At 39.8% G+C, this 22,395-nt stretch overlaps 1 protein-coding gene across 2 annotated transcripts in view; it reads left to right on the top strand.

Annotated features, from left to right (window-relative positions):
* Positions 1-14,108: 14,108 nt before the first annotated feature.
* LOC127619290 (RNA-binding motif, single-stranded-interacting protein 2-like) overlaps positions 14,109-22,395 on the top strand; it is a 48,416-nt gene continuing 40,129 nt past the window's right edge. For both annotated transcript variants that reach the window (XM_052092152.1, XM_052092151.1), the window contains exon 1: positions 14,109-14,258. In XM_052092152.1, the coding sequence (XP_051948112.1) occupies positions 14,187-14,258 (72 nt within the window). In that variant the 5' untranslated portion in view covers positions 14,109-14,186. The remainder of the gene's footprint in view (positions 14,259-22,395) is intronic.

Genomic DNA, 22,395 nt, shown 5'->3' with positions numbered 1-22,395 from the left:
TATGATAGGTGTGGGTGAGAAACAGATCAATATTTAAACAATTTTTCACCATAAAATTCTCCTTCTTGCCCAGTAGGAGGCGATATTCATGAAGAAAGCAAATTGCCGAAAACAAAAGTAAAAGAATTTGAAAGTGAAATGGAGATTTAAAGTAAACAGAACACCTAAAATGTCTCTTCTGAAGATATGGATTTAACTACTGGAGTCTTATGGATTACTTTTATGCTGCCTTCATGTGCATTTTGGACTTTCAAAGTTCTGGCCATGATTCACTTGCATTGTATGGACCTACAGATCTTCGTTTGTGTTCAGCAGAAGAAGAAAGTCATACACATCTGGAATGGCATGAGGGTGAGTAAATGATCAGATAATTTTCATTTTTGGGTGAACTATTCCTTTAAAACAAGAACACATTACCTGTCCAGGGGGTGACACTGCACACCAGCCTCTTACTGTTCTGTCACATTTTCTACATCTCATCACTTGTTTCTCCACACCTAAAAAAACTTTTTTTTTTTTAAATCCACTGGTATAGACTGAATTACATACTATGTAGATTTTGAAAGGTTTATAGCTCCCACCCAGGCATGACTTTAATTTTCCAAGTACACCCAGCTGTTGCTTGCTTTAAGATAAAGCCTGAGAACATAAACTTTACTTTGAATATTTGCCAAGAATGGTGCATGGAAAAATGCCTAGTTATGTTTAGGATCAAAACACAGTTAAGTCTTTTTGTCATTGTTTTGCTTCAATTTGGTCGCCCACAGAAGAGTACATACTTCACAAATGGGTCACAGAGTGTCAGGATCTATTTCAATGAGCTAATAGATCTTTACATAATATATGAGTCAGTGATTAATGCAAATGTGCATAATTGTTTATAAATTCACCATTTTATTATCTTTTTTTATTATTATTATTTCCCAGTTTTATTTGGAGCACTAGGTAGATTTAAATGTGCTTACATATAGTCATCTCTGTATATTAAGCTGGCAGACATGGTATTTTAACAAATTACACACTTTACATATGACTGTCAAAAAATACTTTGACACTATCAGTTAAAATTGGAGAAGCTAAACCCTTACAATTTAACTGGGGGAAAATGCTTGTCAGCAGGGGGGGAAATAAAATTCTTCATCTAAATGACATCTGTAACACATTGACAGGTCAAGACAAGAGACACATAGTCACTGTGTGATGTGGTATTTGGGGACACCCATGCCTGTCATGTCTTTCGGGAAGATGTGCAGCTTGCAGATGTTGTTGATGGGTAACAGCATTCTGGCTATGTGGAGCATCTGGGAGTAGCATAGCAGGGATGTCTGGCTGTCCACATGCCCCAACATGTATCAGCCCTCATTCCCCATGCACCACTTGAAGAGAGGCTTGGGGGAGGTGAAAAAGCTCATTGTACATTGGGGTATAAATCCATTTAAACAAGCTATTCATCTGACACAGTATGACAACCATGCATGCTTAATGACCTCCCCTCCCCTAGGCATCTGTGACAGTCTGTACATTCAACTGCTTAGGAAATGCACCCAGCACAAGATTTGAGTGAAGCATAATTTATTATTATTATTATTTTGCAAGAGAGCCATTAAGATTTGTCTTGATTTCTTGAGCCACTGTGTTTCAGTGGATTATTACGCCATTCTACATCAAAACACACACATCAAGACTTCCATTAAAGTAAGCATGAATTCTCATTTGCAAAAATATTACTTCCGTAATGCATATTTATGAGTGAAACAGGATATTTCTTTAACCAATAGTCTGCGCAGATTACGCAAAGTCTTTGAGTTCACTCGACGGCCATATTGGTAACAACTTCAGGCAGCTAGTTTAAGTACAGGAATATCTACGTGAATAATTAACAGTCAGGATTACATCCAATGATATATTTTAAATCAGAAATAAAATCTGACAACAGTGGCATCTTAAAACACACTTCTTCAGTTTATATCACACACAAAAAGGGCATTTTTCAGACTGGTCCAGCTTTATCCAAAGCAATTTACAAAAGGAGGAAAGATACAAAATAAGCAATTTATGTTAAGGAGACACTTATATGAAATGTTGCAATTGCATTCAGAAAAGTACTAGCCAAGACAGATTCGAGTGCACAAGATTTTTTTAAATTCATTTTTGATTTGAGTGTTTGGTCAAGTACTCACAAAAAGTTGTGTCTTTAGCCATTTTTTGAAGACAGAGAAGGAGTCTGTTTCATGGATGGAGTTGGTAAGATCGTTCCACCATCAAGATACAGTAAAGCTGGAAGTCCGGGAAAGTAATTTGGCTGCCTGTCTTTGTTGGTTCCACAAGGCACCACTCATTTGCAGACCACAGTTTGCAGACTTCAATCTTGTGCAGAAGACTATGAATTAAGTCTTCCATTCATTATAGGGCTGGAAACCATTATTATTATTTTTTATTCCAGAACTGAATGATTTTCCTTACTTTGCGGATGCTAAGTTAGTTTGTGCTAAAATGTTCTGACAGTGTTTCCTACCACCACTCAGCTCACTGCAACAACGCTATTAAATCAGCAGCATGAAATATAGGGCGACCAGCATAGTCCGATTCCTGAACAAATGACTCTTTTATAAGAGCCAGTTCTTTTGAATCTAGAGCATGAAACACACAGCATGACTAGTATAGTCTGATTCCCAAATGATTTGATTAGCCAGTTCTTTTTAATCTACAGTGCAAAACATACAGCGCGACTATGGTCAGCATCCAAAATTAATTACTTTTTAAAGCCGGTTCTTTTGAATCTACAGCGCAAAACAACAGTATGACCAGTGTAGTCCTATTCCTGAACTAATGACTTTTCTGAGACTGTTTTTTTGATTCTACAGCACAAAACATACAGCCAACTATAAATGACAATAAATGACTATAACAGGGTAAAATGAAAAGGAGGAGGCAAGAACCGACTTGACAACTTAAATAATCATTTAATAGTTAGCTTAAAGCAAAAGACATGTAACACACACATACGGGGCAACTGCCTGTAGCTCTCTCTCTCCCAAACTCCCTCCTCCAGTGGCCTTTATCCCTCTTGTCGGCTTAATTAACCTGATTAGAGGAGGTCGAGCAGTGATGAGTTTAGAGGAGTGGCTTTCACTGCCCAACCCGTCACGCTGGCTGCACCGGACCATTCGACTCGGTTACGCAATTCAGTTTGCAAGGCCTCCGCCCCCCTTCGCGGGCATCCATTTTTCCGCAGTATATGGCGAACATGCCAAGTCCCTGCGTGAGGAAATCGCCTCTCTTTTACTATAAAAGCAAAGACACGATAGAGCCTGTCCCTCCAACCGAAACGAAGAAGGGTTTCTACAGCCCTTAATTCGTTGTACCCAAGAAAGGCAGCGGCTTACGACCGATCTTGGACCTGCAAGTTTTCAACCGGGCTCTGTCCAAACTCCCGTTCAAAATGCTCACCCAGAAACAAATTCTGTCTGGCGTTCGGCATCTAGATTGGGTCGCAGTGGTAGACCTGAAGGAACGCGTACTTTCACGTCTTGATCCTGCCACGACACCGACCCTTTCTACGGTTCGTGTTTGAGGGTCAGGCGTATCAGTACAAAGTCCTCCCCTTCGGCCTGTCTCTGTCCCCCTCGCGCAGAGGCAGCCCTTGCCCCGCTCCGAGAAGCCGGCATACGCATACTCAATTACCTCGACGACTGGCTCATCCTGGCCCCCTCACGAGAGTTACTATGCGCGCACAGAGACCAGGTGCTCAGGCACCTCAGCCGTTTGGGGCTTCAGGTCAACTGGGAAAAGAGCAAGCTCGCCCCGGTTCAGAGCATCTCTTTTCTCAGCATGGAGTTAGACTCAGTCTCAATGTCAGCACGTCTCTCCAACGAGCATGCACAGTCGGTGCTGAAATGCCTCGCTTCCTTCAAGCCAGGCACCGTGGTCCCTTTAACGTTTCCAGAGGCTCCTGGGGCATATGGCATCCTCTGCGGCACGCACCGTGTGAGAATCACCACCGCCTGCCGCCAAACCTTGAAACCCTGGACAGACTTCTGCTTTCTACGGGCAAGAGTACCCTTGCAGCAGGTGTCCCAATGCGTCCTGGTCTAGACCGACGCCTCCAAATCGGGTTGGGGTGCTGTGAGCAATGAGCACGCAGCCGCAGGCCGTTGGAACAGGGCCCCGCTGCACTGGCACATCAACTGCCTAGAGTTGTTGGCTGTTTTCTTGGCCCTGAGGAAGTTTCTCCCGTTAATTCGAGACAAACATGCCCTAGTCAGGTCAGACAGCACCGCAGTGGTGGCCTACATAAATCGCCAAGGCAGAGTACGCCCCCACCACATGTCACAACTCGCCTGTTGTCTCCTCCTTTGGAGCCAGCAGCGACCCAAGTTACAGGCGTGACACTCACATCCCCGGAAACCACAATGTGATAGCGGACACGCTGTCACGACAATGCTTGCCCAGTGGGGAGTGGAGGCACCACCCCCAGTCGGTCCAGCTGATCTGGGAATGGTTCGGCAAGGCCCAGGTAGACCTGTTTGCCTCCCAAGAAACCTCCCACTGCCCACTCTGGTATGCCCGGACAGAGGCTCCCCTCGGGGCAGGCGCTTTGGCACACAGCTGGCCCGCGGGGCTGCGCAAGTACGCATTTCCCCCAGTGAGCCTTCTTGCACAGGAGGACGAGGAGCAAGTCACCTTGGTGGCCCCCTATTGGCCCACTCGGACTTGGTTCTCGGACCTCACACTTCTCACGACAGCCCCTCCCTGGCGAATCCACCTGAGGAAGGACCTTCTTTCTCAGGGATGGGGCACGCTCTGGCACCCGCACCCAGACCTCTGGAACCTCCACGTCTAGTCCTTGGACGGGATGCGGAAGATCTAGCCGGTCTACCATCGACCGTCGTAGATACTATCAACCAAGCCAGAGCCCCCTCTACCAGGCATCTTTACGCCCTAAAGTGGCACCTATTCGCAAATTGGTGTTCTTCCCGGGCTGAAGACCCACAGAGTTGCGCGGTTAGGTCAGTGCTCGTGTTCCTACAGGAGAGGCTGGAGAGGAGGCTGTCCCCTCCACCCTCAAGGTGTATGTCGCCGCCATCGCGGCTCACCACGACACGATAGACGGCAAGTCTCTAGGTAAGCACGACCTAATTATCAGGTTCCTAAAAGGCGCCCGGAGGCTAACTCCCTCCCGGCCAAGCCTGTTCCCCTCCTGGGATCTCTCGGGGAGACCCCCCCTTCGAGCTGCTAGATTCAGCTGGACTCAGGGCCCTCTCTCTCAAAACGGCCCTGCTGATCGCGCTCGCCTCCATCAAGAGGGTTGGGGACCTGCAAATGTTCTCTGTCAGCGACACTTGCCTGGAGTTCGGTCCGGCAGACACATACGTGATCCTAAGACCCCGACCGGGCTACGTGCCCAAGGTTCCTACCACACCCTTCAGGATCAGGTGGTGAACCTGCAAGCGCTGCCCCGGGAGGAGGCAGACCCAGCCCTTTCGTTGCTGTGTCCGGTACGTGCTTTGCGTATCTATCTGGACCGCACGCAGAGCTCTAGACGCTCTGAGCAGCTCTTTGTCTGCTTCGGGGGACAGCAGAAAGGGAACGCTGTCTCCAAACAGAGGCTCGCCCACTGGGTTGTCGACGCCATTTTACTGGCTTATCACACCCAGGCCGTGCCCTCCCCCCTTGCGGTTCCGAGCTCATTCAACCAGGAGTGTTGCGTCCTCATGGGCACTGGCCAGGGGCACCTCCCTAGCAGACATCTGCAGAGCAGCAGGGTGGGCAACACCTAACACTTTCGCGAGATTCTACCATCTCCGAATTGAGTCAGTATCGTCTCGTGTTCTCTCAGGTCCGAGCCCGTAGAACTCGGTAACATGCTGACGATCTGGCCGGGTGAATCGCTTGCGCCTAGCGCCCTTTCCCTCAGCCGAGGTAAAATAGTGCACCTTTGTTCCCAGGAGACCCCATCTTTCGGACCCACTGTTGATTCCTCCCTAGCCCTTTTGGGTCTGCAGTTCAGCGGAGGAACTCACCGACCCAAGCCACTACGGGTACTCAATCTACCCTGTACTGGAATAGGTGCTCCACAGGTTAAGGCCTCCTGTTCGGACTCCCCCTGTGTGTAATTTCCGCGGTACTGTCCCCTCACGAGCGGACTCCCGTGTCTCCCTTAGGCAGTTCCAGCTGCCTCGGTCGCCATGCTGTAGATTCCCCCCTCCACGAGGCTGGATCTACCACCACGCCAACTTTCCCACATAGGACCTAAGTGGCCATGTGATGTATTCGCCACTCTTTGCCTCCCCTGCAGGGTAGGTGTGGTCTCCGCAGGGTCTTCTCCCCCTGAAAGAATAGGAAACGGGGTAAGACCCCCTTCCCTTAATGCATGTAAGGGCCCCGACCGTAGTTGCTCTATGCGAGAAACATAGAGAGAAAAGAGGCCCAGCCAGGCTTGGCCCATTCCCAGGTTGGCAAGCATCACCTTGTTCCCCTCACTAGGGTAACCAGAAGGATTCTGATGACTTTAATGGGACATTGGGGAAGGGTACGTGCAGCCTGATACAGCTGGTCGCCTTTGCACGTAAGAATACCTGCCCACTCCTGTATCAGCAGTTCACGTACACGGCTCAGAGCATGGCATGATTGAAGTGGGACCCCTAGTGTCGCTTCTCCGACACAACGTGGAGCGACAGAAGGGGAACGTCTAGGTTACGTATGTAACCTCCGTTCCCCGATGGAGGGAACGAGACGTTGTGTCTTCCCTGCCATGTCGCAGAGCCGAACCACTGTTGTGGCCGGACCATTTCCGGCTCCTCAGAAAAATCCTGAATGAACTCCCGTATTCGCCCCGCTTAAATGCCCGTATGTCCGGGGGCGGGATATGCAAATACCGTCTGCCAACTTCTCATTGGCCTTTTTTCATAGAACAGAGGTATATATCAGCGCTCAAGAGAGACCCCTAGTGTCGCTTCTCCGACACAACGTCTCGTTCCCTCCATCGGGGAACGGAGGTTACATACGTAACCTAGACGTTAAGGGCAGTAAATAGTACAATAATTGCATTTCTTATTTCCAAATATTTCTTCCTCAAAAGTACGAAAATAATTGTTAATGGAACTGTTAAGGAACCGGAATCGTTAAGACGAACTGGAACCGGAATTCAATTTCTTGTGATTCCCATCCCTATCCATACATATAACAAGTGGTCCTTATAATGTCTCTGGCTTTAGTGAAGTAATTATGCTTTGAATAAAGATTATTGAATATAGACTATTTTTTTGGGAATAACATGCACCAATGTATTGTTCACAAGATCAGAAATGTGTATTAAGAAATTAAATAGAACACATTTTGATATCATGTTGACTAATGAATTGAAGTTGTGCTTGTAAAATACATTCGTCAAACCATTGTTGGCCAACGGATACACCTTACCGATTAACAATTGACACAAAGATTGATGCCAATCAGTAAGCAGAATAGCTCCTGTGTAGCAGCAGTGGAAGGAGAACTCTGTGTGTGTGTCCTGTGAGGCCTAGCATGTTGTGTGGGGGTTGAGTTGAGACAGTGCCAGCGTAAACAGTCCCACACCACATGTTCTCTCAGGGCAAAGCGGCTGGACACTCTCCAAGCACATCTGCACACAATCCCTGGCTACACCATCTATAGTGCTGAAGTTTGAGCCGGGTACAATGGGGGTTTGGGGGGGTTGATCTGCTTTCCCAGACTCCACCAACCTGCTGTATTTAGTCAAGAGTACAAAAGGCGAAATTAAACAAGATCTGCATAATGATTTATTGAATTTAATCACTCCAAGATTACACAGTTCTCATGTTATTTTTGTGTGTGTGCATTTGCCATTTTGCCACATGTGCATTATCTGGTTAAAGGGTTTTTATCCAGATAATGAAATCATTCATTATCTGGTTAAAGGGAAAAGACCTATTCTCCAGTGTGCATTTGTGTCAGAGTGCATGTGTGTGTATGCATGAGAACATTGGGTAAATTACATCACACAGCTTGGACTGTGGGATGTCTGCTAGGCCAAGATTACTCTGGCCCTCAGCCTTGAGCGAAGATGGATAGTTGCACAAATGAGGCTTGTGAATCTCCCAGCTCTGCACTGCAGATGTCACAGAGCGTAGCCCGTGTTTGCATTTGCCAAAAGTGACACACAAGGAAAAGATATCATTGCAACATTCTGATTTGGTGTGGTGTCCTGTTTGTCCAAGCATTTGCATCACAAAATAGTCACTTAAACCTCTTTATTGTAATTAAACAGGTTTTATATTTTATATTGAACAAATATTTTGAAGAATGGGAACACTGTTCTCTGTGTCCCCATATAATGTTAGTTAGGATGTCAAATGGGTTTGGAACAACATGAGGGTGAGAGCATTTTTGAATGAACTATATTATATATATTTAATATAAATATATTTATGTAAAAATACATAAGGGTTATGCAAAAGAACATACAAATGTTATCTTTAATTTCCATATCTTGTATTAACAATATTTGTACTTCCAACAAAAAAGAAAATCTTGAAGCACTCTAGATGTCATGTAAAAACACACATAATAATGCATGATCTTTCTGTCCAATTATGTTTGTAAATGTATGTCCTTCAAAGAAAGACATCCTAAGCAGCAGGTAAGGAAGTGTGTCTGGCTTCCACGGGGTTGTAATTATGGTAAGGACCATGCTGACAACACCTGTGGAATTCCAAATATGCAGAAATAGAGAAGATATACCCTACCCCCAACAAAACTTCATCCTCCATCTCTGCAGGCTACAAACCCTCTTTCGATGCCTGTAGGAGATTTTGCACATATATTTGCTTTAGGGATGTTGAAAAAACTTCAGAGCAATGTATTTAATTTATGAAGTGCATCATGCTGCCATAATTAATTACAGTATACAGTATTTGTTTCTATTTCAAGTTCTATTTTAGAATATTCTAATATAGTGATCTGACACAATAGGCTTATTCTGTTCACCAAAGTATATTTCTGGAGTTAAATTTTCACTGTGGAAGTCCAAACTGTTTATCTTCTTATGTATTCAAGTCTATAACTCAGTGACCTTGATTTGTCCAAGAACGCAGATGGAAAACTCTTACTATTCACTTAATTTTTGAGTTTGAGTTTTATATGCCTAATCTAAAATGCTGATATATCCAGTGAACTGCAGGTATAAATTGATAATCAAGGGGCCGTTAAGGTAAATCTGGACCCATAAAACAATTTTGAATATATATATATATATATATATATATATATATATATATATATATATATATATATATATATATATATATATATATTTACACTTGTCCAAAAGTTTGGAATAATGTACAGGTTTTGCTGTTTCAGAAGGAAATTGGTACTTTAATTCACCAAAGTGGCATTTAACTGATCACACAGTATAGTCTAGACATTACTGATGTAAAAAACAGCACCATTACTAATTAACATTACACCATTAGTAATCATGCAAAATTGCAAATTTGGATCTAGAAAATCACTTGTTATTTTATATTTTATATTAAACACATTTGAAAACTATTACGTTCAGGTTCGTTAAATGAAGCTTAACATTCTTTTGGTGTTTGTTTTTGAGTTGCCACAGTATGCAATAGACTGGCGGTCGATCCTAATATTGAAGGTCAATATTAGGACAAAAATGTCAAAAAAGAAACAGCTTTCTCTAGAAACTCATCAATCAATCATTGTTTTGAGGGATGAAGGCTATACAATGCTTGAAATTGCCAAAAAATGTGTACACCACAGTCTTCAAAGACAAAGGACAACTGGCTCTAACATGAACAGAAAGAGATGTGGAAGGCCAGATGTACAACTAAACAAGAGGATAAGTTCATCATCAATGCAATTCTCACACACTTTACAGTCTAGCTGATCCCACAAATGCTCAATGGGTTTAAGATCCATAACACTCTTTTCCAATGATCTGTTGTCCAATGTCTGTTTCTTTGCCCACTCTAACATTTTCTTTTTGTTTTTCTGTTTCAAAAGTTTTTCTTTGCAATTCTTCCCTGGCCTGCACCCCCGAGTCTTCTCTTTACTGTTGTACATGAAACTGGAGTTGAGCGGGTAGAATTCAATGAAGCCATGTATGTATGTGTAAATGTGTGTGTGTGTGTATATATATATATATATATATATATATATATACACACACACACAATATATAAACGATTGTAAAAATATATACACACACACACATTTTCATTAATAGCCATGTCTTAATTCACCCCAGGAATTTGATAACATTTTACACTAAGGTTACATTGAGTGTTAACATTCATTAAAGGAATATTCCTGCTTCAATACAAGTTGAGCTCAATCGACAGCATTTTTGACATATTACATTTACATTTATTCATTTGGCAGAGCTTTTATCCAAAGCGACTTACAAAAGAGGATTCAACAAAAGCGATTCATCTTAAGGAAACATTGGTACGAAAAGTGTGCATTACAAAGTTTCTCTAGCATCAGAATAGTAGTATTCAAGACAGATTAAAGTGCAACAAGAATATATAATATCTTTTTTTTTTTGGTATTTAATATTATTGCACCTCCTTTAAAAAAAAGGCACTTACAATGGAAGTGAATATTTCAACTTTAAAATGCTCACTGTTTCAAAAGTTTAGTCACAAGACATAAACAATATGCATGTTAACATGGTTTTAGTGTGATAAAATTGCTTACTAACCACATCTGTGTAAATGTATAGCCAATTTTTCCAACATCGTTGCCTTGACGATGTAATGTCAACAAACCCTAAAATTATTGTAAAAATTATGATTTAGCCTAAACAACTTTACAGCTCAAATAATACATGAGTTTTAACTGAAGAATTAATGTATGTGCTTTAATATAATTATAAGCTTCACATTTCTGCCTTTAAACCCTCCAAAAATTGGCTCCATTCACTTCCATTGTAAGTACCTCACTGTAACCTTGATTTTTGCTTTTTTTAAGAAAAGAGTCGAAATTATTTTTTGTGGTAATCAACATTATGCCACAAATGCTGTTAGTTGAGCTTAACTTGTATTGAAACCGGAATATTCATTTAAAAGTTAATATGAACCAACAATTACCAATATTTTTACATCATTTAATAATCTTGGTTGATGTTAATTTCTAAATATACTATTACATTAAAACATTAAAAGTTGTACATGTTAACATATTCAGTTAGGTACTAACATGAACTAACAATAAACTATATTATATTTACGAATTAACATTAACCAATATGATGAATTGTACTGTATAATGAATTCTGCAAAAATTGCAGGAATGTTTTCAGCTCTTATCTGAGTAAACATGCAAATTTCCCCTAGACAGAACAACCTGTAAGCAACAACATTTCATAGGCATCCATATATTTGCAGAGGCCTAACTAAGAAATCATATTTTGAACCAGCTATCCACCCACATAAGACACTCATTTGACTTCAGATAAACACTATACTGGCTCTTCTGTTGCTGTAATGCCGGAAAAGATGAGTTTGTGGTCTATGATTCGCTTCTGCTGTGGGCTGATTCATGATCCAAAGTGTCTCTGAAGTTCTTCACCCCTTTCTCACCCCGGATGTGGTGTAGCCTTCTCGTCGCTTTCACTTGCTAATGGTTTTATCAAGTGTCACACTATGAGATCACCATAAACCTGACAGAAAACCATTTTGTATGTAGGTGTATGTGTGAATATATATTAGATTATAAAAATGTCCATTGGCTCCAGGAAGTGTATACGTATATTGTGAATAAAATGTTATGCTTGTGTTTTTGCAGCAGGGAGAATTCAGCATAGATTTTCAAGCAAGGTCCAAAGAGGGCTGTTAGTTACATATCTCCATTGGGATCCTTGTAAATAAAATGCTATGTTCAAACAAAATAACACAAGCAAGATTACTGTTGAGCTTTGATTTAGTCTTAATGGGCATGTTGATATTCAGAGCAACAGCACAATTATGAGTGTGATATTGCTTTTACACAACTAAATAATTAAATAATATTGATTAACTCATGTTTCAGGCAAAAAATGGTCAGTTAGTTGGTGTATTTCTCCCCAGCGAAAATATTTCCATATTAGCCAAGATGTCCCGTATTTTGGCTGAAATTATAACATCCCATAGGGGACTTGTATTTTTAAACACTGTATTTTAGCATAGAAATACCCATGCCCAAAAGTTGGCAACCCTAATCCAAAGAATCAAGCACAACTCCACTCTCTGCACTGCTTTCACACTAGTAGTGTTTAATTCGTAATCAAATCAGTGTTTTTGAATGAATCTTTAAAGCGAATGAATCAATCTTACTCACTTCCATTGTTTCAGTCATGAACTACTGTGCGCTTTTAATGAGTCAGTTGAGTCAATGACAAAATGGCTCACTCAGGTGTCCTGGCAAAATTCTCCCCATTGGCCCTAATCTATCATGGCCTCCTAATAATCTCCATGCCTGAATTGACTACACTCTACTCTCCTCTCCACAAATAGCTAGTGTGTGGTGGGTGTTCTGGCCACTATTGTTGCCGTCGCATCATCCAGGTAGATGCTGTACACTGGTGGTGGTTGAGAAGATTTCCCATATACTATCTAAAATGCTTTAAGTGCCTAGAAAAGTGATATATAAACGTAAGGAATTATTCTTATTATTTATAGCATAAAAGACGCTCATTTGTCACCACCTACTGGAGTAAATGTGTAATCTTTTGCTGCATCCGTATATCCATACTTCCCTACTATATCCTGTAGTATGCCAAAAACAGTAAGCCAATAGAGTAGTATGTCCGAATCCTCAGTAATCATAAAACAGTAAGCAAGAAATACATGGATGACCTACTATTTCCACCCAGGCATACCCAAGAATGACACCACAATAACTTTGTTTACATGGACACCAGATAGCAGGGTATTGTGAGAAAGTAGCATTCAAGTTTACATGCACTGTATAAGCAGCATACTCTTTTCTCTCATATACATGCTACTCAGTCAGTGAGCAGCTTTCTCCACAGCAACATAATTTCCCTGCGACACTTGTGTAAATAACACAAATACTTTCCGAGGAAGACTTTCCTATTTTATTCCCCATTGCTTTGCTATATTTCCAGATATTCCAGATATGAAATTCCCAGGATATCAGCAGTTACAGAAATACTCAAACCAGCCCATCTGGCACCAACAATCATGCTACGCTCCAAATCACTGAGATCACATTTTTCCCCATTCTGATGGTTGATGTGAACATTAACTGAAGCTCCTGACCCGTATTTGCATGATTTTATTCACTGCTGCCATACGATTGGACTGATTAGATAATCACATGGATGATTGTTGGTGCCAGGTGGGCTGGATTTCTGTAACTGCTGATCTCCTGAGATTTTCACACATAACAGTCTCTAGAATTTACTCAGAATGGTGTCAAAAACAAAACAAACAAATAAACATCCAGTGAGCAGCAATTCTGTGGACAGAAATGGTCAGAGAGGTCAACAAAGAATGGCCAGACTGGTTCAAACTGACAAAGTGTATGGTAACTCAGATAAACTCTGTTTTGGCGACACGAGGGTGGCCTAAACAATATTAAGCAGGTGGTTTTAATGTTGTGGCTGATCAGTGTATGTCCCAAGAACATTGTTCCTTGTGCTTAAATGGTGCTTCAAAACCAGGGTTGATTATTCTCACCCATGTCCTAGGTTAGGTCTAGAATTCATACTACTCTCATAGCCTATATACCAAAAGAAGTTCATGTTTAACCGGCCGAGAAGTGCGTCTTCATGATATATATGATCTTCATGCGATTTAGGACGCATGGAGTGAATTAAATCAAAATTAATAATACATCAAAATGCTCACAGAGTGATACAACTAGTTAAGATTTGAGGACAAGAACTAACTGTTGTATAATATGGAACCAAAACCAATTTAATAGTCATAGAAAAGTGTATAACAGATTATTATGGACTGAAATGTACGCCTTATCATTTCAATAACATCTTAAAAGAGTGTACTACTCCTGTTTTCTTCATGAGTGCTAATGAACAGCAGCTGTGAGTGTGTGTGGCTCAATCTCTTCCCCAGACTCCAGGCTGAATTTCCCTGGCCGACGTCAGCTGACTGTTTTGGCTGCACAGGCGCTCCGCACACAGCGCTGCCGCTGCTGTAAAAATGCTGCTCTCCGTGCCGCCAAGGACAGGAATCAACACATATAACGGCTATACCGGCAGAACCAGTAAAAAGGTAAAGCGATGTACATATGCGGAGACGTCAGTTGTTCGGGCCGGTAGAAAAGGCTAATTTATCTCGCTTATCTCTGTTGTCTGTGTAATTGCATGACTGCGAGCTGCAGTGTCCTTGAAAGTGGAAGCTAGGAAAAAAAAGAAAGAAATAAAGAACTGTAACATCGTGCGATCGTGTCGGATAATGTAGCGCTATATAGAGTGAGGTAGGCTACTAAAGTGAACGTGCATTTAAACAAAAAAGTGTTGATTGATGTACTCTATTAACTGGCTGGCTGAGAAGTCACAGACTGAAGGCTACTGAACTTGTGATCCGGAATGCTCGTTGGTACACGCAGTTTATAGGGATTTGATGTTTGTATTATAAGCGGTACCATAGTCTCTCATCGTTGCACCATATAATAGAAGAGGATTATCAATTGAGATTTTCGAGGAAAATATCTTGGGGGAAAAATGAATATGAGTTTAACCAAGTTTTACGCGGAGTGATTCGCCCCACCCCTTAAAATCTTACTACTATGACGGGAAACAATGGTTTCGAATTGACTTTGCGGATGAAGAGGAAAAAAGTCAATGCGCGAGCATCCGTGTTCGGGATACGAGATCTATGCGATATTGCCTTTGAACTACTGGTGCATTTACTTACAAAGAGATAAGGTCGAAATAAGATTTTAAAATCATATTGTCTGCCTTTTAACAGATTATTCACATTTGATAGTTATGTGCATTGATTTATTAAGCAGCAATAGAAAACCCGAAGCATGATCTTTTATACTGATAAACAAATGCCACAATAACTAGGCCTATAAATCGTAAATTCACCTGTGTAATGGTTCCAAATTCAGTGTTTATTCCTGTGCAGATCATTATATAAACAGGCAACAAGGTTTGATCTATGCACATAACATGCATAATATTGACAGTTGACATATGGGAATCAGGTGATTCTATACACAATGATTTTGACGGAAATTATTAAAGGTGGTTATTATGCACTTTTAGTTGTCTACTATTCACTTTTTAGATTATAAGTGAAGGTGACTGAATCAGGGGTGCTTGCTTGCAGGTTTATGCAAAGCACTCCATCTTCAATGCCCTTACAAGGTCATCATCAATAAAATGACTGTTGAAAATTACAGTTGAAAGGAATTGGTTTAATGCAAGTTAAGCACAGTTGCCAGCATTTGCAGCATAATGTTGATAACCACAAAAATTAGTTTTGAGTCGTCCCTCCTTTTTATAAAAGAAAGAAGCAAAAATCGAGGTTATAGTGAGGCACTTACAATAGAAGTGAATGGGACCAATTATTAGAGGGTTTAAAGGCAGAAATGTGTTAAACCCATGTATTATTTGAGCTGGTAAGCGATTTTATCATATTTAAACCATGTAAACACACATTGTTTACATCTTGTGACTATACTTATGAAATAGTATTTTAACATATACGGATTGGCCCCATTTACTTCCATTGTATTTCCCTAACTGTAACCGCAATTTTTTGGGAACTGTTGGAATAATTTTTTGTGGTAATCAACACTATGCCATAAATGCTGTCGATTGAGCTTAACATGTATTGAACCCAAAATATTCCTTTAAAGGGATTTCATTTAATGATGTAATTAATTATTTCCCCATTACTGCATCAACAGATGAGATAAATGAGAATATCGCAGTTTCTGACAATGACTTAAAAGTATAATGCTGTACTCATCAACAGTTTTATGAGCGTACACTGTGTACTAGATCCAGCTTGGCATTCCAAAAGTTGAATTAGCTGAGAGCTTTACACCCATGCCCTCTACAAAATCCAAGAACAACTCATAGATACAAGCAGTTGTCAGACCTCATTCTGTTGCAAGGTTTGTTGTGGTCACTGATTTCATATTACACTGCAGTTTTTGATGAAATAGGAGAGGAGCTATTGAGTTCCACAGTTAGATGTGTGTTTAACCTCTGTGTTTGACCTCATTGAGCAACAATGTAACCACCATGTCTTAACAGAAGAAGATTCAGGTAAAGACTATAGTTCTAATGCATTCTAGTAATCATAAAGCTGTTCTATAGTAGTTTGTAACAATGGTAGGATACATGGTGGAGGGTAATGAGGGGTGCTTGTAGTTGTATTAGACTTGGTCACAATGACCAGTCAATACATCCTACTGTATTGCTTCCAAAATGCTTCCATTTGAAATGACCAGAACTTACAACATGTATGCACATTGAGTATTCAGTTTAATGCTTATTTTAAAAAAAAATGTTATTACCATAATTTGAATGTCTTTGTTAGTAAAGGATCAATTTTAATGAAACCAACAGCATTCTCAGAGTAGATTTTTTCTTAGACACTTACTGTATGTTTCAAAGCAAGTTTACTTCTAAGACGTCAAGAAAGAATAAGTTGTTATATCAACATTTAAATACTGTAAGAAAACATTGAATTAACTGATGGCAGAACTGCTATCAATCCTGCCATAAGCTTATCTGCTGAGTAGGCAGGTGTCCAGGCCCATGGTGCATCCTTTCTCAATAATTCACACAGCGGGGATGTGGTTGCTGTGTGCTGGAGAAGGAAGCATAGGTAGTATGCTAGATAGGAAGCAAGCTGAGCTGGGCAGGTGGTACAATATTAGTACCACAGTACAACCCACATGTTTGATTGAAGATGGCCAAGTCCCTCAGCCATTAAACAAAACCCCAACATAAAAAAGATGTGCTTGTATTTGGCAGGAGTTTGCCAAAGAATGCAGACATCATGCCAACTTGAAGTTTATCACCACTCTAGGGATGCCAGTGAAGATGGTTGATCTAATCTTGTGGCAGCTTGATGAACTGAACCCGAAGGGCATCTGCTTATGTAAAAACCTGGCAAGGGTGATGATGGGTTGCCTCTTGACCTTCTAGAAAGGGGCTGGACGACCCAGTGTTTGTTAGGTTTGAGTAGATGCAATTAGGCAAAGCCTAGAGGCCGACTTGTCATTTGAGCAGGAAAGGCCGTTGTTGCTGCCACTGTAGCTAAAATGGAGGACAAGCCCAGGGTGCACAACAAGATCAGAGACATGAGGGTCCACTTGGAGGGAGTGCTCTGTAAAGCTTACGCCTACTATATAGATTTTTTGTGTTGCAATATCTATGTAAAAAGCAGAGGCTACTTCCACACTAATACGTTTTCTTCTGAAAATGCATTAATTTAGCTACATTTACACCTCTCATCCACACTTCCTTCACAGAAAACTGAGAGTTTCAAAAATACTCCATTGCCGCATAATAAGCTAATTTAAAAATAGTCTAACTTTAAAATAAATCATCCTGAGGCTTCTGCACTATGTTCCATTCGGTTATACTCCATCTAGCATTTATGGAATGTGAAAACATGTTTTTTGTAAACACCACATAAAGCATCCAGGATTATAGGGGTCAATCTGAAATAAGCTTACCGATTAGTTGATTTGGAATACGCTGTATTTAGTTGCACATTTCTAATACAAGCATTCTTTTCACAAGCTTAAATGCAAGATATTGCATTGTCAATTATCACCCACTTTAGTGAAAATCACAACCCATTCGATAATACAAATGTGACTTGCGTATGTGAAAAATATTCACTTTTGGTGTGAATAAGCCTTAACTCTGCAGAAAACTCTAATTGAAACACCATTTCCAGAACCTGAGTAAAAGTCATCAGGGGACATTATTCATTTTTCCAGAATTTCTGGAGTATGAGTGTTCAGCCACTGGTCTCTAATTTCCTCTTTATGTGCTTCAAACTTAGATAGCCTTGCTAAGCCATGCAAGTCTGCTAAGCACTGTTGCACTGCCTCAACCAACTGCTGTCAGCTCTAGCAGAGTAAAATCTGGTGGAGAATGACACTCTGTTAGGTGGCAAAATGTTGCAAGTAATTTTACACACTATGAATATTTGGGAGCTCATTTAGTGTTCCAAAGATTCTTTGCCCTTCAGTACAAAGGCGATGCAGTAAGCTTTTTTTCTGCCCACTGTAAAGGTGAGAGCATTGTTGAAACAATTGGCCCATTGGTTTATATCACCAAACCCAAGTATAAGCAATACAGTGATACTACTAAAATAATAATTTTTAAAATTATATTTAATCATACATCAGTGGAATAGCCATGGGTGTACCAGCCTGTACAAAAATCAATTGTAATAACTATAATAAAACCCAATGTGTTACAGAGGCCGTTTCTGATTACATGTGAGCTCTCGCAACAGGAACAGCGCTTGAGATTGAGGAAACAATTGAGCCCTTATATTAAGAGAGTATATGCTAGTGAGTTTGAATCATTATTTATAATTGCGTGTGCCCATAAGAGCAAAATAATTAATTGTTGTTCTTTGCTTCCCCAATTACAATATATTATGTATATTATGTAATATTTGGAGACTACACTTGGAAACGTGCAGTAATGCACTTTTATTTGTGATGCTTATTTCTTCAAAACGTGTTATAGGATTACGTCATTATTAAGTTTTTAATTCTGTGACCCTGCTTGATTTAAAGATGGGACTTATCTGCCTATATACGTGACATATTTCATTTATATTTCAATTACTGGTTCAATAGCTACAATAATTTTGGCCTTAAGATAATATGCAAATCTACAACACATAGACAGTCTAATTATTATTTGTTTGTTTGCATGAAGTCATACATTTGAACTTTCACTGTAAAAAAATATTTTGACATTTAGTTGTATCAAGATGTTTTTTTGAGTGGATAACTAAATTTTCCAGCCAACTTTACGTTAAATTGTGATTCTATCAACTTGTACATAAGTAGAATTAACAAGCGTATTTGTTATCTCAACTCACTTAACAAAGATGTCTGAACAAAGATTTGCAAGCTCCCAGCATGCATTGCAGCTTGAAAATATTTTGCTATTTGCAGACGTAATTTATGCTATTGCTTTTGTTGTTGTTTTTTGTCATCATTGTTAGTTAATAGTTGTGTGGTGATGTTAAGCTTTTCTTTTACTTAATTATGTTTGTTTAGTGTCACCATTACTGAGGTTTCTGTCAAGTGTGGACATTTACAGTATGTTGACATCTACAGTATGTTCAGATCACTTTTTATTTTGTGAGAAAAAATGTTCAGAAGTCAGTAAAACTAAAAAAATCCCATGCAAAAAAGCCACTAAAAATAATGAATTGAATCAACAAAACATTTTTTACAGTGTTCATATTGGCTCAGTAATTAATGTAACATTAGTATTATTTTTTTGGTTTACTTTTGCAGTCACACATGAACAAAACCTTCCTATACACCAGGGTTGGGAGGGCTACTTTTAAAAAGTATTCTGTCACAGATGACAGAATACTGTAAAATTGAATTTGTAACATATTCTGTTAGATTACTCAACATCATTAATCTAATACTTTGGATTACTTCTTTAGCACTGTCAGATTTTATTGCCTGTTTTGACTATAAACAAGTAAATAAATTAAGAAAATTAAGAAATTAAGGGCATGCTGAGTGACTCCAGTCAGGCTTCCTAAGCAACCAATTGGCCTGGTTGCTAGGGTGGGTAAAGTCACATGGGGTAACCTCCTCGTGGTGGCTATAATGTGGTTCTCGCTCTCAGTGGGGCGTGTGGTGAGTTGTGCGTGGATGCCGCAGAGAATAGCGTGAAGCCTTCACAAGCACTATGTCTCACTACACCACGATGAGGACTTAAGAATGCATTGGAATTTGGGCATTCCAAATTGGGGAGAAAATGAGAGAAAATCCCACCAAAAAAAGAAAATACACTTCACTTTTAAAATTAGGGCTGCAACTAACGATCATTTTGATAATCAATTAATTGAACGATTATTAGAAGGATTTTTGTAATGATTAATCATTAGCTCTTAACCGATTATTCAGCTTGTGCCCCGACTTAAAAGGTTGTGTTAAACGTGCTTACTAACAATAAAGAGGACAAAATCATCTTTTTAAAAAACACTAAATTACATCCACTGAATTAAAGGGGTAATTTTAATTCAGTAATTTTAAAAAGGTTTAATTCAGTAAACAAATTTACTGAAAAAAATCCCATTGTTTCAAGTTTTTGTCTTGTTTTCCATTTAAAAGGTCTAAAAATCCTTAAAGGGGTCATGTTTTTTTTTTACTGTTTTCTGAGGTCCACTTATAATGTTATCAAGATTCTCACCTCAAAAAACTTCATAATTTAGAAGTAATGGGCTATTTTCTGTCCTGTTTTGACACCCCTCATCAGAACACAAAGTTTGAATATGCGTGGTGGATTGTAGACTGAAGTAAACGCCTACTGGTATGACATTTACATTTATGCATTTGGCAGGCACTTTTATCCAAAGCGACTTACAGTGAGTGCACTTATTGGGGCAATCCCCCCCAGAGCAACCTGGAGTTATGTGCCTTGCTCAAGGACACAATGGTGGTGGCTGTGGGGATTGAATCAGCGACCTTCTGATTACAAGTTATGCGCTTAGCCCACTATGCCACCACCCCTCCACATGATTGGCTAACAGGTATATGATGTACATTTCTGCATGTAGGTTTGACAGCTTACATCCTTCATAGATGGATGCTGCTGGGATTTAGGTTAAAAACACATAAATACTCAGTACATCAAACTATCTGTAATAACAGACAAAGCAATAGTGACCATGTAATAAAAACAGTACCGTAACTCACACTTGTGTGGTGCGACATTACTGTCTTATCCAGTATAGTCGGCACAGCATTGTCTTTTAGTTTCAATGTTTCTGAAAATCCTGTGTCGAATTGTGGCTTGTTTGTAAACGAATCCGCGGTAAAACGAAGTGAACAAAGGACCAAGTTCTTACTGACACGGTCTGGAATTTCATTAAAAATAAAGTCCATCCACTTTTTCCTAATGTTGGGGTCAGAAGGAAGGCAATGCAAAGACTGTGTTTTCCACAACTTGGCAATGCACAGTCTTGTTGCCTTCGGAGCCATTTTTATCGTTTGGTTTCTGTGTAGACCTGTGTTTGCCTCTCTCGTTATTTACCTACTACATGCGTGAATCAGTGGGCGGGGCTAAACAGGCAGTGATGTAGAAGCAGGCGTTGATCTTCATCTTCGGAGGCGGTGTTTAGCCACACTATTACGTAATAAAGTGGCACATTCCACATCCTGTCGTTTTGGCAGATTGGCTTCAATATAAGCTGTTTTTAGACTAATGATAGAGTTTTGAGTTCTGAAACTTACACAATGTTTTTATAGTACAATGACCTCTTATATGTCAAAAGATCAAGGGAATTTAGATTTCTCAGTTCATGACCCCTTTAAAACAAGATGCATTTACTTGAGAAGCAACATATAAGATATTTATACATGCTTTGAATGTCTCTTAAATATAAGTGTATTTTGTATATGTGTATTGTTTCACTTGGTTATACTTCTGCGATTGCTATAAAGACAAAATATACTTGTATTCAAGATCTATTCTCTAAAAGCAAGTCTAAATATCTTATAAGCTGCTTCTCTTGTGAATGCATCTTTTTTTTATATATTTTTAGATATTTTTTAATATTTGTATTTTTAATAATATTTAACATTCTCAAATAACAATTATATATATTTTTTTCTTCTGCAGTATAGCTGCTCAAGCAAATGTAAATTGTTTTAAAGGAGTTTTAGATATTTGTATTGGAAAAAAAGACAAAACAAAAACAAATAAAAAACGTATTTTGTTGAATAATGGGGTGAAGACTACCCAATCTCACCTTTCTTTTAACTCACAAAAAACAACATCTCTCTGATTAATAAAGCTGCGTATTGACAATTTTCTTCACGATAAGAAACAAACAGTGACATATATTATTATACGATAAGTTGTGAGCCATCACATTATAATCTAGCTGCATTAAGCGACAGAGTGTGAATCAGCCGGGTGCAATCTCTCCCCCTTAGATCGGGACAGTTCTTGCAACTCATAGAATAGGCGCTGACAGCACAGAGAAATGCCAGAGTCAGAGTTTGAAGTTATTTACATGATCTGCTTCATATTATTTGAACTTTAATAAAGCTATAATGCATTAAATATAACTGCATTTAAGATGTAACACCGGGGTGTTTCCTTTAAAGAGCTCCGGCTCTGCTTATTCCACAATGAAAGCGCTTCTGTATTTACTTATT

Source organism: Xyrauchen texanus, chromosome 25, assembly GCF_025860055.1.
Source record: "Xyrauchen texanus isolate HMW12.3.18 chromosome 25, RBS_HiC_50CHRs, whole genome shotgun sequence".
Classification (NCBI taxonomy): domain Eukaryota; kingdom Metazoa; phylum Chordata; class Actinopteri; order Cypriniformes; family Catostomidae; genus Xyrauchen; species Xyrauchen texanus.
This window is presented reverse-complemented; position numbering and strand designations above follow the sequence as displayed.